The 17,018-nt window shown below is 40.8% G+C and overlaps 2 protein-coding genes across 3 annotated transcripts; one reads left to right on the top strand and one right to left on the bottom strand.

Moving 5' to 3' along the window:
* Positions 1-543: 543 nt before the first annotated feature.
* On the bottom strand, positions 544-5,676 carry crtap (cartilage associated protein). Its single transcript, XM_069681784.1, has 7 exons — positions 5,142-5,676; positions 3,625-3,774; positions 2,737-2,908; positions 2,482-2,610; positions 2,163-2,308; positions 1,437-1,520; positions 544-921 (listed from the first exon to the last, which is right to left on the bottom strand). Exons 1-7 carry the CDS (start codon positions 5,601-5,603, stop codon positions 844-846), a joined length of 1,221 nt encoding a protein of 406 aa, XP_069537885.1. The 5' UTR covers positions 5,604-5,676; the 3' UTR covers positions 544-843.
* Positions 5,677-6,652: 976 nt separating this feature from the next.
* On the top strand, positions 6,653-16,745 carry fkbp9 (FKBP prolyl isomerase 9). Of its 2 annotated transcripts, XM_069681356.1 has the most exons (10): positions 6,653-6,940; positions 7,732-7,877; positions 9,244-9,433; positions 9,525-9,670; positions 10,724-10,913; positions 12,762-12,907; positions 13,017-13,206; positions 14,395-14,540; positions 15,871-16,034; positions 16,135-16,745. In XM_069681356.1, the coding sequence occupies exons 1-10, from the start codon at positions 6,738-6,740 to the stop codon at positions 16,312-16,314; spliced, it is 1,701 nt and encodes a 566-aa protein (XP_069537457.1). In that variant the 5' UTR covers positions 6,653-6,737; the 3' UTR covers positions 16,315-16,745. The 2 variants fall into 2 exon arrangements, with proteins under 2 accessions (XP_069537457.1, XP_069537458.1); XM_069681357.1 differs by lacking the exons at positions 6,653-6,940; positions 7,732-7,877 and adding an exon at positions 8,227-8,240.
* The last annotated feature ends 273 nt before the right edge of the window (positions 16,746-17,018 follow it).

Here is a 17,018-nt window from a genome sequence, read left to right as displayed (position 1 = left end):
ATACAGGCAGGAGAGGAATGAGAGCGCAGAGTCGGAGACGCTCAGTAATACAGCGAGAATGTTCCCCTGTGGGTTTTTAACATCACTGTGTGACAAACTGCACTGAGACTCAATGTTCAAACATTATTAAACAACTCAGTGTTTTCTCTGGATGTCTCGCTGCTCAGCACAGCCTCGGGTTTTGTCTAAAGGGACTTGCAAACAAGAAACCATTCAAAAACCAATGGACTAAAACAGAGTATTAGTGGTGATTAATAGGGCTATTGAGTGATTTTCCAAGAAAAATACAAAAATGTCCTGGTTTGAACTTTGACAATGTGATGATTTGGTGCTTTTACTTGTTTCATGTGATAGTGAATTGATCATTTTTGGGCTTTGAATGGTTGGTTGGACAAAACAACTTACATGAAGAATTTGGCTTCAGTGAATTGGAATGATCATATTTACTGCTATAGTCCAAACAATGAATATTTTTGTGTAAAAATTAGTTTAACCAGCGTCTGTAGTGTGACAACAAAGCTACAACGACCCAATGTTCGGACTGATGTTTTATTACCATTTCATTGTAGAAATTACCCCTTTTTTCTTAAAGACAACAAACATGATTCACAGTGGAGGAATGGATCCATAAAACAGTAAGTAAAAATAGTTCTATCTCTATCGTTATTATGATTGTCTTTAAAACATTTAGCCACTGTGCTGTAAGTCTGTACCACTCGACTGGATATTTAGTGCACAAAAAAGGATTTAGGTTGTAGATCTTTCGGGTACCAATCAGAGCCTTGTACAAAACCCAATAAATACAAACTGGAGAGTGTTGGTGCTGCTTTGTAGTGTGCGTTTTCAGTGTTTCGGTGGACTTTCCAACTTGGGGTAATCATCCTCGTCCAGGAACTCGTCTATAAACTCCACAACCTCCCCCTGCAGGAAAAAACAAATCAGGGGGGTTTGTTTTGTTACAAAGTGACATTTTTTCCCACAGTGAATTAGCATAAATCCTCCCACTCACAGTTCAATCTGTGATTTCTCTCATAGCTTGCATTACTGAAGAGATTACAGTCAAGAACTGAATAGTATTTACCTCACACAACATGTAATCCTGGCTTATGTTAGGTTGCCCTGATGGCCGGGGTCTTTCTGCTGCATCATAACTAAGAGAAATGCTGGTGTCATGCTGCCACCTGCTGGCTGCTGATCTTATTGCAGGCTGATAAACACAGGGCTCACATTGTACTGCAGGGTATCATGTGACCACACTGAAGTATCCAGGGTTTTCCATAAGTTAAACAAGGACAAGGCCTTTTCAAACTCTAAATGACTTCATTGTTATCATGCAGGTTTATTTTTTTCAAACCTCTCCTGTCAAGACGCTCCTTTCACTTGACCTCAGATAACCCCTCACCAACACACAGAAATATGTAAACAGGGTCACTCACCTCATCGTCGCTCACAAGGTGCTGTCTGGAGAACTCCAACATCTGTATCTGCATGGTGGTTTGGTTGTAGTACCGCACTGCCTCCTGTAGCACACACACAGGCACACAACAGGTATGTTAAAGTGAACCAAACACACAAAAGAGGGACAGAAGGCAGGTTAGTCCAGGAAATGCAGTATTTACTTTATTACCAGAGTTACAATCATATAATTGAACATCTCTTGTATTGTCCTTTTAATTCAAAGGAGCCAGTTAGCTTAGCTTAGAACAAACACTGGTAATTAGGGGAAACAGCTAGCCTGGCTCTGTCAGTGGTAGTGAAATCTGCTTACCAGCAACTGTTAAGTCCACTAATTAACATTTTATATGTGGTTTGTTTAATATGTACAAAAAACAAAGTGAAAACAAGCAGTTTTATTAAGGGCTATGCGAAGAGCTACTTCTTGGCCAAACTATGTGACTTAAAACTTTCGATACGCGAAGCTAACTCCAAAATTTAGCACGCAGTTAGAGAATGGATTCTATCGTCTCATGTAACTCTTGGCAACAAAGCGATTGTACATGTTTTATAAAAACACGGAGGACACAGATATATATAATAAATCATTGCCATTTCACAAAATAAATGCTTTTAAAATAACTTTAACCTGCTCCCCAAATCCTGGACAGGGACTGTTTGTGCTTCAGTGTGTGTGAATGAGGTTTTTAGTCACTGATAAGTCTTACTGATCGGGGGAGGAAGTCCTCCTCTGTCAGGTCCCACTGGCTTTTGTGGAACTTGTAATAGGCCACGTTGTTCTTCATCACTTCATCACTGGGGTCAAAGAGCATGTAGCTGGTTGCACATGGTACTGCGTTCTTCAGGTCATTCACTGAAAACACAGTTACAGCACTTAATTCAGGGATTTGTCTCGATGAAGGTCATGACAGAGTAGATCTTATGCAACTGCAAAGGACATCAGTGCTCTGTTATAGACTAGACATCAAATAATAATGGAGAAAATGTGTGTCAGCAATAATAAAATGCTAACAACATGCTACTTACATTTGTAATACGCGAACTGCAGATAGTGGTACATCGTGGCTACAAACTTCTCAACAACGAAACCCCCCACAACGGGTGTCAGGTCACTTTCACACCCCACCTTCCTGTCAAGAACCTCGATGTAGTGATCTGTAGGGACAAAATCAAAGCAACAGTAAGAAATGTGTTGCAGAAATGGTGAATTACACAATTGCAAAAACAGCAATGGATGGACTGGGAAGGAGAAACAGGGTCACGACTCAGATATTAACTGACCGGCTATGGAAGGATAAAAGTCTTTAAAGTCTTTGATGTCTCTGGGGCCTTCAGACGCAGCCAGACACTCGTCATACATCTTCAAGAAGTCCCGCAGAGCCAGCTCCATGTCTGATACTGAGGTACGGAAGTTATCTCCGTTATACGCCCGCACTGCACGCACAAACAAGGTCTGTAACAACACACACAAACACAAGAAGATGCCAGTCAGTCAAGTTGCATTTACTTTTGCATTAGTGAAGCTTTCCACATAATTGAAATCAACTTCAATTTCCTAGTTCTAAAAACTGAAAATATCTTTAAAAAAACCCATAAAACGGGGTGCTGGTTTAGCTCAGAGGCTGTAGTCCTCGTCGCACTGATCGCAGATTCAACTCCCGGTCTGCCGATCATTTGGTGCATGTCGTCCCCCACTCTCTACTCCCAACATTTCCTGTCTATCTTCAGCTGTCCTATTTAATAAAGGCAAAAGCCATACAAAATAATCTTAAAAAAAAACCCATAAAACATATCCAAAAATTTACATCTTTTTATAGTGAAGATGGACGGGGGAGTTTTAACCTCCAAATCCTAATTATTCTGAGGCCACTATCCCCTCTGTTACAGTTCACTGAAGGTCCCCTGGCCCTATTTTAAGAAGCTCTAGAGCCTGTGAATGACTCTTCCCATTATGTTGCCATCTTGGCCAGTTCACCACAGGCTGGCTGCTACCACATCAGCAAACCCACAGAGCCAATAATAGCATGGTTTGTGTGTGTATGTAGAGAAAAAAGTGGCTATGGGTGGGACTCTTGTAGCATGTCGGCTCTCTTTGTCCCATGTCAACTTCTCTTTGTGCTTCTCGGATGCAAACTAAATCTGAATGTAGGTGTGTGTGTGTGTGTGTACCTCGTAGGATTTGGTCTCGAGGTCTTTGAGGTGGTCTTCGGCTCCTGGCAGACTCTTGTAATAGGCCATGTTCCTCTGCATCATCTCGTCATCTGGGTGCTTCAGCAGGAAGGTATGAGCTGCAGACACCGCTTTGGCCAGGTTGTCAGACTAGAAGAAATTAACACAAATGATCTTCAATGAAGAAAATAATACAATTGAAATGCTAATAAAACAATGTAATAGAAGTTACAAACTTTAAACCTGATAAGTCCCTAATAAATATTTCCTGAATATCAATCAATGAACACTGGTTTTGACGGAACAAGTGTCTGAATCAGAATCAATTTTCTTATATGTTCCTCACTATTTAATTTGTTTACCATATTGTTAAGTGTCAACTAGAAAGCCTTGGTTTATTCTTAAACTTATCTAATGGCAACAACTACCAAAGAAAAGCAAAACAGATTCCTGTCCAATCTTGTTTTACAAGACTGTTTTACATGACTGTCTACACTGCTGCTACTAGTTAGCAACAGGACTATATGGAGCGATGATGATGTAAGATTAAAATGCTCTAACTCCAGGAACATCTAAAGGACCACAATTTTTCAAACCATTACCTTAGAAGTTAACTGAATTATATAGAGACATATGACAAATTAAAGACTAAATCACCTTAATTTGTCTTAAAATGTACCCCCAGAAACCCCAGATTAGCGTCAGTGCTACCTAGCATAGATGCTATTAGTGTAACTTTACTGCAGGGATGAACACCTTTCTACTAAAATACCCTTCCTCATGTAGTGTTTTGATGATGGTGGTGGGCAAAGCTCACAACATGGTAGTCCACAATCTCACTTGGGTGTTTAATTGGGTGATGGCTGGGAAGAACAAATCTTTTGTTATAAATTTATAATATAATTTCTATAGCCTATAATCTAACCATTCGGTGACCTGTCATGCCCTGTGGATCCTCATCTTGAAAGAGACCATCAGGATAGAAATGTTGCATCTTGGGATAAAGGTCACACAAAACGTATTAACATAATCCAGATTTTTCCTTTACTGTGTCACATCTCTTTATATAAACGTGTAAATTAACCAATCATAATTCATTCTCTTGACCCTAAATGAACTCTGATTCATAACATAGGGCCTAATCCTTCAGATAAAATAATTCCTCAAGTGAATCCTTGTTTTGCTCACGGTGACCATTGAACATGCTCTTAAGCGTCTCTAAAGGTATATCTATATTCGGCTTTAACTTATAAAGTCAAGCATACACAAGGTTCAGGACCTCCTTCTTGGCAGAAACAGAAGCCCCCCTGTGCATCCGTGGCACGTATGTGACGTCAGAACGCTTTGCAAGATTGACGTAAAAAGGGAAGTGTGGATGCACTAGTGTCCAGTGTCCACACTGAAAAGATTAGTTAAACCATCATCTTAAATTGACAAATCATCCGAAGTAGTCAACCAAACAAGTACTCTTGGTCTGTCTTGGGTTTTGACCCCACATAACCAACTCATTTCCTTACTTTGAAGTAGGCATACTGCAGGTATTTGTACGGCTCTCTCTTCTCAAACTCCTCTATTGTGTCCCGACTGGGCATCGTCTGCCTGAAAGCGGGCAGCCCCTGTTTGCAGCGCTTCAAGCACTGCGCCCTCTTCATCACGTTCCCAAACGCCCGCAGCTCCGGGAACTCCGTAAACTTCTGCTCGTCATCCAGTCTCACGGAGCTGCAGTTCAGGTTGCAGAAGGCCTCGCTGTCCCGCAGCAGCCGATAGAGCCGAAGAGACACCTCAATGTACTCCACCGTCTCCTTCCACTTCTCCCCGGTGTACTGGTCCAGCGCGTATTTGTACGCGGACTCCAGAGGCATCAGCTCGTTCCTGGGGAAGCTCCTGAAGCTGTATTTCTCATACTGAGAGTTCACTACAGAGGCGAAAAACGCGATTAAGAGCGCAGAGAAGAGTTGGGAAGAAGTGGAGGGAGCCATTTTTTAAAGTTTGGTAAATGTTGGAGGGGGCTGGCTGGCTGGGATGATCCCGGGCCGGAGGTGTGCGTGGGTCTTTTAGGACCGCCTCAAGTTCTACCACGTATCCGGACAAAAGTTCCCCTCCCCCGGGCAGAGACGCTGCAGCGGGTGGGGGCTGCTGGAGCTGCTCCTCCCACTAAATCTCACAAGTAAATCACTGCTGTTGTTCTGTCTATTTAAGTACAAGTAAAAATTGACAGCCTTTTAAGAACTTTTGGCATAACTGAGGGACTAATTTCTGCACCGTTTGTGACATAGGGCAAAATTTCTTTGCTGTTTTTCTATTTAAAGACTTCAAAAGAGCATGTTGTTCCATAAAATACTTAAAACTTGTTTCCTGACATGCACTAATTAAATCCCGGGTGAGAGTGTAGTGTCCCTCCCCCTCCCACTGCCACGTAGAAACATTCCTGCCTGTTGTTCCCCCTCAAGCAGGCCTGAACCCCACAACGCAACAGGATCAATGCATAACATAATTTGGGAGCAAACTTGTGTCCTTATGTGCTCTTCATTAAAATCTGACTGCAATCCAGAGGCGTATCCACATGCGTGTTGTGCGTTACTCTGGTTTAAATGCATCCAGAGGGGGACGTATCTGCAGCTGTGTGTAGACCCCTACGTTACCACGTTGACACATCTCAGAGGCTGTACTGCGCAAGAGCAATACGTGGTGCCCAAAACTATCCCATTCAATCCCAAAGCGCGTCAAGTCAGCTCGTGAGAAGCAGGGTAACACAGGAATCATAGTCCTTAATTTCAAAATAAAAGCACAGCTGGCTGCTTAAGAATTCTTTATTTTTTCTCTATCACATGCAGACGTGAGAGTATATATATATATTTAGCATTTGGTCATTAGATATTTATGACTAAACAATTCAATAGAGGGAAATAGTTAAGGTTTTATCGTCAAAGTTAAACCGGATGTTGATCATGTTTTGTCTACTTTGACATTCCTGTGCTGGGACCGAGGGGCAGGACTTCCATCCAAATCGGAGTAAAGGAAACCAAACTTACAGGGAACACGGAGGCAGCGCGTACACACACAGGCCGAACATACAGTTATCTGCATCGTGTTATAGTTTGTCGGCAGTGAAAATGATCCAGTGCATCCAGGGGATGCTGTATCTCTCTGTTCTGGTGGCGTTCGCCGCCTGTAACGCTCCTCCGGTCCCGTTAGACGACATCTTCATTGAGAAAACTTTCGTGCCGGAGCAGTGTGTGCGCGCAGTCAAAGACGGGGATTATGTCAGGTATCACTACAATGGCGTTTTTCCGGACGGCAAGAAGTTCGACTCCAGGTGAGTATCACGCAAAGATTGAGTTCATTATCACTATTACGGTCACCGTGCAGAGCAGACCGGGTGCACGGTGCGAACAGCGTGCGCGATGCGTAAAAGTGCGCGTTTAGTGGTGAGCCACGCAGGCAAGCAGGCTAACATAGGTCTGGATCCATTTATCCTTAACCTAGGGGCTCCAAAACGTTTCTTTGCTAACAGGGATTACATAATCAACCCCGGTTTGATCAAATGGAGAGTTTTGCCAGATTAGACTTTCTAGAAAGAATGTGGCCAATTTTAACATCCTGGATTAATTGAAGCCTGTGCACCAAGTCCTCATGCTGAACGTTGAACGTCTTAAGGTCCATTGGTTCGAGTTTTAGGGAACCACTGACCTAGATTGACCCAGTTAACAGTTATAACAGTGTACCGTGCAAAGTGGTCAACTTCCCATGTTCCCCAGACCCCCCTGGGGGCCCTGAAAGCCCAGGATGCACTGCGTGTCACTTGGATTTTGGTTATTTTATTAGCAGCACATTCGCCAAATAACTTAAAAGTTCAACATCAATAAACATATAAGGGGCCTTGTGTTCATATATTCTTAATAGTCCAAATTAACAACTTTAATCCACCCATTTGCACCTATAGAAAAACCTCCCATCCTTAAGTCAAGGCACAAAATGACCAATATGTAGCATTTGCATTAAACACTATAATAACTTTTTTGATCCACTCTCTAGTGACCCCCTATCAGTGAATGTGAACCCTGGCCAATCAAGATGAAACGTTTGATCATATTTTATCTGTTTCAGTTACGACCGCGATAGCACATACAACGTGTTTGTGGGCAAGAAGCAGCTGATCGAGGGGATGGACAAAGCTCTGGTGGGGATGTGTGTCAACGAGAGACGGCTGGTCAAAATCCCACCTCACCTCGCCTATGGAAAACGGGGATATGGTATGTATATTTAAAATTGTTATCACATAAACACATCCATATTTTGCATCACTATACCAACTTATTGTTTTGAATCAGTCAGGACAGAATCAAACATATCCTCCATTAAATTCGAGGACAGGCCAGTGTTTATTCCTCCTGCGATTCATTATAAATACACAGCTGAGTGAGCTCACAGCTGGCACAGCTCACCATAACAAGGAGACAATTTGGTTAGACATTGGCAGCAGCACGAGGGACAGAAATTACAGTCTGAGAAGAATGTTGTGTTGTACTGGACTTAGCAAGAGCCGAGAGCAAGTGGGCTGCACCCAAGCGTCCATGTTGAATGATGTCAGAGGGACATCACAGACCAGGAAGCAGGTCAGAGGAAGCTGCCGGATGAAGAGTAATGGCACCCGGCAAAAAAAATAAATCACTAGATCGTTTTAACATAAATTAATAAAGTTAAACTGAAGACAGGGTTTGTGTCAGAAAATGTTGATATATCTGCAGATGATTGTAGCATTGAGAAGAAAAATGCAAGACCCTTATTTACATGTAGAGACTGGTGTTAGTGTGTGTCTGTCTTTTTTTGTGTGTGTGTGTGAAATAGTTAGATAATGGGAGAGACAGAGGGGGCATGTGTGGACAGGTAAATGTTCAGTTTCTGTCCTCTCGCATCAGTATGCTTAAGAGGGAACATCAGAAAGAGAGAGAAGAAAACAGAGGAGGGAGATTTAAACCAGGAAGAGACCCGCCCGTTTATCAGTATAGGACTTAATGGCTGCCGCCCACACAGTCCCTGCACTCCTCCTCCTTCTCCTTCTATCTCCTTTACTTCACCATCTCCTCATATCTTAGTCCTCTGTTCACATGTTGAACTCCTAAAGGCTCAAAAGGCCACAGCACGGGCGTCTAAGCAACAGTGAGAGATGTTTTTAACATTTAACTCACAGAAAGAGCGAGTGAGTAATACGTGACTCATTCACATATTTGCAGACATAGCGGGTTGTTGCACTGACAGAAATAAAATGCTGCAGAGCTGAGGTTTTTTGACATTAAGAGGTGTTTACTTTGTACAAATACACACTTAGTACTGCAGCTTTAACTAAAGATTGTTTTCGTTGTCTGTTTATCTGCAGATTATTATTATTATTATTTCATTTAATCATTTGGTGTAAATAAAATAAGAAAATTGTCGAAAAAAATGTCAACCCAGGCAAATGCCATCACACGTCTTCTTTGTCCGACCTTTTGTCCAAAACCAAAGATTACAACACCTGGACATTTTACTATAATAAGAGCAGCAGCTAAACTGTGATTTAAAAGTTACTTTTAATATCTGTGAGGCCATTGTCATGTCTTTCTTTTCTCTCCTCTCCAGGCGACATCATCCCTCCTGACTCCATCCTCCACTTCGACGTCCTGCTGCTTGACGTGTGGAACCCAGAGGACGGCGTCCAGATCAACACCTACCACACTCCCTCCGTCTGCTCCAGAAAAGTTGAGGTGTCCGACTACGTCCGCTACCACTATAATGGCACCCTGCTGGACGGAACGCTCTTTGATTCCAGGTTTGTTCTGTTTATAAATTCCACGTTCACATACACACAAATGCACCCCTGCACACATCTGTAACCTCTCTCCTCCATCCTTTTGCTGCAGCCACACCCGTATGAGAACCTATGACACCTATGTAGGGATTGGGTGGCTGATCGCCGGTATGGATCAGGGGCTTCTGGGAATGTGTGTTGGAGAAAGGCGGATCGTCACGATGCCACCATCACTTGGATATGGGGAGAACGGAGACGGTGAGAATTAAATATTTCTATATTATTAATGTTTTATAAACACAGTGGAAAGAAGCAGATTTTGCAAGACACATTTGTCACACTTTTCTAAATTGAATCACAGATAATTAAATTCCTCAAGTCAAATTTGCTTCTTTCCCATCAGAAAATTACTTTACATTAAATGAGTTTGACTATTTGGCAAACACATTTAATGACTTTCTTGCTTGTTACAGCCAGCTAGCTTAGCTTAGCTTTGCAAAAAGATTTGAAAAGCTAGCCTGCTAGCTAGTTTTCCCTCTACTAGCATTACTTTATCTTATTAAACAACTTGTTTGGTTAATCTGTACAAAACCAGAAGATTGACATTTAATCCAAAGACATTGAACAGTGAAAATCTGGCGGGACATCGAGCTGTATTTCAAGTTCAAACACATTTAGCTAATGTTAGACCAGAGCTAAAGTTAGCATTCATCTACTTCTTAGCTAATATCTACGTGAGCTAGGAATTTACGCCTTTCCGATCATATTGTGTAATAATATCAAAAGGTAATGTTAGAATTAATCTACTCCCTCGATAACGGTTATATTTGCTAGTAAGTTGTTGAATGCTAACATTAGCCATCTAACAGTAGCCAGTGTTATCAAATAGGCTACGTATGTTTTGGCCTGATGTTGGTCAAGAATTTGACAATTAAATGGCATTTAAATGGCCTATCAATCTGTTAAATCACAGTTATTTGTCAGATTTCATACATTTATATGATTTACATCCTGAAACGCAGCACTATGACACTATAAGCATTTTAGCTTCCCAACCAAAAGAGGTTAAAATAATCACGTTTAATGGGAGGGAACGTATCAACAACATTTAACCATCATTTAAATTTGGCTGTAATAATAGAAAGATTTTTTTGTATTGAAGTTTAATTCTTGATCTTCTTTCTTATTTAATTGATTCATGTCATGGTTAGAGGGAGAGTGATGAAGAACATTTCTAATCTCATCCTCTTCTTTATCATTTTACCTGCCTCTCTTGTTGTCCTTAACACTTCTTCTTCTTCTCCCTTCCAGGTAGCGACATCCCAGGACAGGCGTCTCTGGTGTTTGACGTTGTCCTCCTGGACCTCCACAACCCCAGAGATGGGATCGCAGTGACCAATCAGCAGGTGCCCGAGTCCTGCACGAGGAAGACCGTCGCCGGAGACTTTGTACGCTACCACTACAACGGCAGCCTCCTTGATGGAACATTTTTTGATTCCAGGTGTGTGTCAATGTTTAATACTCTTCATGTGAACCAAACAGAACGGCTCAGAGTAAATGTTTAGATGGTAAATGCAGATGAACGTTTACTGTCTGTTGTTCCTTAAGTATCCTCCAGGTGGCAGCATCTGTCTGTGCACTGAAGACGCATTGAGAGAGGAATTGAAACTTTAACACCTCTGCAGACAATTTCCTGTTTACTTTTGTAAAACTGCTAATTCTGAATAGGTTTTTAACTTCTTTCTTTTTGTGCTGTTACTCACGATGATCAGCAGATAATGTTTATACCTAAAAAAATCTGAGGAAAAGGACTAAAACATGTTATAATGAAATGAAATGAAATCAATGTCTCGGATGATAAATATGGGAGCCAAACAAGCCCAAAAGGCAAAAAATGAATCATAAAGCCAAATACCCTGGTGCGTCCCCTACTCCTACTTCTCTATATACTGACAAATGATCTCCTTAGCAAAGACCATATTTTGTCAACAGTCACAACACTGAAAAAACATTGCATCATTTTGGTATGCTTAGCAAACCACAACTTCCTGCTCCGACCAATAATATAAAGATTAGTCTCTAACTCTAAAAATCAACATGTACTGTTTGTTCTCAAGTCTTTGATGTGTGGGAGTATCCGTCAGATCAGATGCATAAACCACAGCTCACATTACGCCACCAACGTACGCCATTGTTCTTGTGGCAGGGGCGCTTTGGTTTCACTCAAGATTAGTTTGCATTACAGCAAGTAATTGTCAATGTACTAGAATCAATATATAAAATTATTTGTTTGAGTTTGATTTAATCTTTACTGTCAATACATGATATTAACGTCTTTGATAGATTTTATGAATTCAGGGTTTATCTTCAGCTCAGAGGCTGATGAGTGGAGAGCCTGAATATTCAGACATATCAAAGCTCCTGTGAGGAGTTTTTCGCTGGTTATGAAACAAACTGAAATTAATTCTGGTTACTCTATATGTCCTACAAAAGCAAACCAGAGCATCAGCAACAAGATTATTTCTATATAGTTATTTTAAATGCCTGAAACTGCTGGTTTGGGGGTAGGTGTCAGACGAAGTGATTAGCTGCTTTGTATACATTTTACAGGGCAAAACTTTAAAGTGAGATACATATGACTGTTAAAGAAAGCCAAAACCAAGCGAGCTTTAAATGAAATAAAATGCATTGAAAAACAAACAGAAAAACCTAGATAGTGAGCTGATGTTGAAAACACCCATGACTATCTATATATTAAAAATAGTAAATAATAATTGACATACTGCGCAATCTACTATATTAAGAAGGAGGGTCTATACTGTTATTTACTGGTACTTTCCAGTCCAGGAAGGAACAAATATCACAGGAAATGATATGCAAATATACTTTTAATCATTCCTGTTATAGCTTTAAAAGGTTGATGGAAAATTTCAGTTCCCTTTTTAAAGAGAAGGAAACTTTGAAACACCTGCTTTGATCACTTACATCACAGAAAGTCTCTGAGGGGTGTGAACAGAGACCTTTCTGACTGCCTACGCGGACTAGACAGTTAGACCTTATAGCTGTGTTGTTATTTTCAATAAATTCTTTAGCACGTTCTGTGCGGACATCAGAGACTTGATGTGGTTACTCCTGCCACACAATAACTGACTGTCCTTGGTATTCTAAAAAGTTACCACACTGTATGTTTGTGATATAAAAGATCACAAATGTGTCTTCAAAGATTTTCTCAGAATCTATGTCCTTTAACATTTTGACTTATTTTGTGTCATTTTGGGAAACGTCTAAGTCTATGTTATGTTCCTAAAATACACTTATAACACATTTGCTAATATTCCCCATTCCACAGCTACTCCCGTAATCGTACCTACGACACCTATGTGGGTCGAGGATACGTGATCGCTGGCATGGATGAGGGTCTGATTGGAGTCTGTATTGGAGAGAAGCGCACCATCACCATCCCCCCACATCTTGCCTATGGAGAGGAGGGCACAGGTGTGTGTGTAATGCTTGGGTACCTTTGCCTAGGTCACAAAAATGTTCTCTCACCATTTGTCTGCAGTTTTTTAATCCTGTATATTCTTTCCAATAATGTCTCTCTCAGGCTCTAAGATTCCTGGTTCAGCTGTGCTGGTGTTTGACATCCACATCATCGACTTCCACAACCCGTCAGACAGCACCAAGATCACCGTCACCTACAAGCCAGAAGAGTGTGAAAAGCAAACCAAGAAGGGAGATTTTGTCAAATATCACTACAACGCTTCTCTGATGGACGGCTCATCCATCGACTCCACGTGAGTAAACTTCTGTGAGACACTTCAAGGCCTCCTGGAAGTAGGACTCAGTCTGCTAATGTCAGCATGCTAACATGGTCACAAAACTAACATGCTTTTGTTTACACAATATGTTGTTGGTATTATGTCGACCGTGTTCAACACGTTGGTTTAGCGTGTTAGCATGCTAACATTTGCAAATCAGCACTAAACACAAAGCAGTGAAGACGACTGTAACGCCTAAAGTTTTGCAGGCATTCTTCCATGACGTGTTGATTGTATGACATTATTGTCCTGATGGTGGTGCAATTAAAAAGGTCATGGGTTCACTGCTTTAGGGACCATGAATGTCTGCAGCACATTTCAGAGCAATCTATCCAATTGTTGCAATATTTCATAAACAACCTAAAACGTTTTTGGCTCAAGAGGACAAATCAGGGGATCATAAAAAGTTTGAATTCATTGGATAGTTCACCTGCTGGTGGGCTACAGGAGGAGCGGGTGGAGGATCACCGAAGACATTAGACTTTATTGTCAAGGGACCTTAAGTATATCTGTAGAAAATATCATGTTTGTATTTGTTAAGGAGACACAAACCTCTGCACAGGATGACAAAGGTTTTTTTAGCTCAGAGGAAGTTATTTTCTCATTTCCTCTTCATACACCCCATTACCCTAATTTCTTAGTCAGCCCAACTAACCGCATCCTCAGCAGGTGTGCTCTGTTTTAGTCTACTGAGCTTAGTCTACTGATTTACTTTCCCCATGCAAATGCATAACGACGGTATGTTTGTAACCCCCCGGGCCAGTAGATTAACTATTTAACTGGCCCGGTGTGCCAGTGAAAAATTGTGCTCATTGTGGACCCCTGCATAAATACAGTTTTACTCTTGTTTGTTTGAAGAAGTGAGCCACACAGCCCTTTTAATGCCACTCAAATGAAAGCCATTATATAAATATAAACATGAAGATGATCTTTCAAGAAGGCCTTGACAACTTTCACTTCTCAAAACTATTTTAGTTCCTGTATTAAAACCAAGCTTTGGCTGAACTAATGATTGTCCTGACAAAATCTGCATTGTTACATTCCCACACAGCAAACTAATTATCTGATGAACATAAAATCAAAGTCAGTAAAGCTGCTGTAGGATTGTCACAGGGAACAGAACAGTTATTTCGTATGTCTCTGATTCACTCCGATGTATTTCAGGTATAACTATGGAAAAACGTACAACATTGTTCTGGGAGCCAATCAGGTGGTCCCAGGGATGGAGGACGGACTGATGGAGATGTGTGTGGGAGAGAAAAGGCACCTAGTTATTCCTCCTCACTTGGGCTATGGGGAGAGAGGAGTCAGTAAGTAAAACACATACACACAAAAAGTAGTGCTGTAATGATGCTGTATGTAGTGGTGGTTACGTGACCTTGGAGCTGGGACAGTATATTCTCTTTTAACTTTTAGAGATGTCTTTTTAAGGAATGTGCTGCACATCCCACCACAGTGTAGGAACAATATGGTATTTAACTTAGCTGTACAGTTACAAATGCATATTACAACATAAATAAATACATCTTAAAGCTTTATACTAGTTACACTAGCTTTAACCAGGTCAATAATTACCTTCTCACCTCCCTTTTGTTACAAGAACTGAGGTGTAAAAACAACATGTTTTGGTTCTCCCGAAGTCTTTTGCCAGTTCGTAGACTAGATATCTTAAACTTTGAAAGAGCCCGGCTAGCTGTTTCCCTTTTTTAATACTATGCTAGATTCAATGTAGACATAAGAGTGGTATTTTGTAAAACACTCAGCAAGAAAGAAAATAAGCATATCCCCAAAATGTCATGAAACGTCAAATTTCATAAATTGCAAAATAGTTAACATTTCCAAGTTACAAGTCCAAGTTTTTGTAAATATTATAATTTTCAATCCTTGGCCCTTTGACCATATTCTCACAGTGACCATTGTCTTCTGAAATCCCGCTCAGATGCTGGTCTAATTCATACTGCTGTGTTTAAAGTTTTAAGTTGAATAAATGTACAATATCTGAAAAATTATTACCCAACAGCAACTGAACAGTCAATAAACACTGACATGAGGCCATATTTTGTGTCAAAACAATAAAGGATAACACATTCACTATAAACATAACAGCTATTGTAAGCATTTGGCGCTATTATAATATTAGTGTTAGCTAGAAAGTGGCTGAAAGCTAATATAACCCTTGGGTAGCGCTACACAATACAACAGGAAAGATGTAAATGCCTAGCTAACATTATGTTAGCTAACATAATGTTCGCTAGGACATTGCTAGCTAACATAATAATGGCTGATGTTTGGATGCTAACATTAGCTGTCATCTAACAGGAGTTTATAGGTTGCTAAATATGTTGTTTTATTTTTAAATATGGCCATATGACCCTCTGAATTATTACTGTTGATTGTCTTTATGGTTACTGATCAATCTAAAAGCAGTTAAATGACAACAACGGTCAGATATCCTACATTTATACGACTTTTATACAACGTTAGAGCAGTAGGATAATAACAATATGCCAGCATTTGAGTTTCCCAACTGAGTGTGATGTCAAAGGAAAATAGCCACCGTGTGAGTATTGTGAATGGTCTGCTGATTCTGAGCACTACCACTGCTGGTTGGCTGTTAATGCTATTTGTGCGTTTGTTTAGCTGATGAAGTTCCAGGAAGCGCCGTGATGGTGTTTGACATCGAGCTGGTCGACATGGAGGAAGGACTTCCTGAAGGCTACATGTTCATCTGGAACGATGATGTGTCGGCGGACCTCTTTGCTGAGATGGACAAGGATGAAAACAAGCAGGTGGAGCCATCTGAGGTATGTGCAAACGTAAATGTTCATGTGACACACTTCAATTTTTTGTAACCATTTGTATATCCTTAATTAACCCTCCCTTTTCCCTCCTCTGTTTCCGTAGTTTACAGACTACATCATGCGTCAGGTGAACGACGGTAAAGGCCGCCTGGCTCCCGGCTTCGATCCATATCGCATCATTGACAACATGTTCTCCAATCAGGACCGTAATGGAGATGGAAAGATCACAGAGGCAGAATTCAAGCTTAAAGCAGACGAACAAGCCGCCCACGACGAGCTATGACGGGACTGGGTGTAAAACTCAGATCAGGGTGTAGGCCAAAGGGTCACACATGGGGAGGGTTGTATTACATATGTGGGTGGTAGAGTAGAAAAAGATGGCGTTGTATGTGTAAAGTAAGCAGTTGTGGAGTGAGAAATGTACTGAGATTTTTTTTTAAACTTTGAAGGCTTAGATGATGCTCAAAGTGTCTCTTCTCCTTTAAGAGTCAAAGGAGCCTGAGATATAGGAGAGGATTTAGGAATGAGAAGAATATTTTCAGGGCTAATAATTGGAAAGGAAACACCTCATTTAAGGACTATGATGACAGTGAATGACTTTTTTTTTTTACCTCCTGTCCTGTCCAGTTCTTGTCTTGTTTTATGTGACTTGTATATTTTGAAGGGTACAAAAGCACTCCAGTCTGAGAGAAGAAACAAATGCCTTACTCCCTTCAACACTCCTTCTTTATTTTTTAAAGACATTTTATGTTTGTTTTCTTTTTAATGGGTGTCAGCTTGCATTTGAAAGTCTTCCAAGTCCGTCATCCCTAGCTGTAACAAACTGTGATGGAAGGAAGCTTTTGTTTCTGACAGTTACCTCTAATTTATTGAGGAAGTGATACTATTGTGTGAGAGCTTTAGGTAAGAGTAAGATTTTAGTTACATAGTTTACAGCTGACACCTTTCACTGTTTTACTTTTAAACATCAGGATGCATTCTGTGTTT

This window comes from Semicossyphus pulcher, unplaced genomic scaffold, assembly GCF_022749685.1.
Source record: "Semicossyphus pulcher isolate SPU_LCO1_2020_fin unplaced genomic scaffold, fSemPul1.0.p SCAF_5, whole genome shotgun sequence".
NCBI classification, from domain to species: Eukaryota; Metazoa; Chordata; class Actinopteri; order Labriformes; family Labridae; genus Semicossyphus; species Semicossyphus pulcher.
This window is presented reverse-complemented; position numbering and strand designations above follow the sequence as displayed.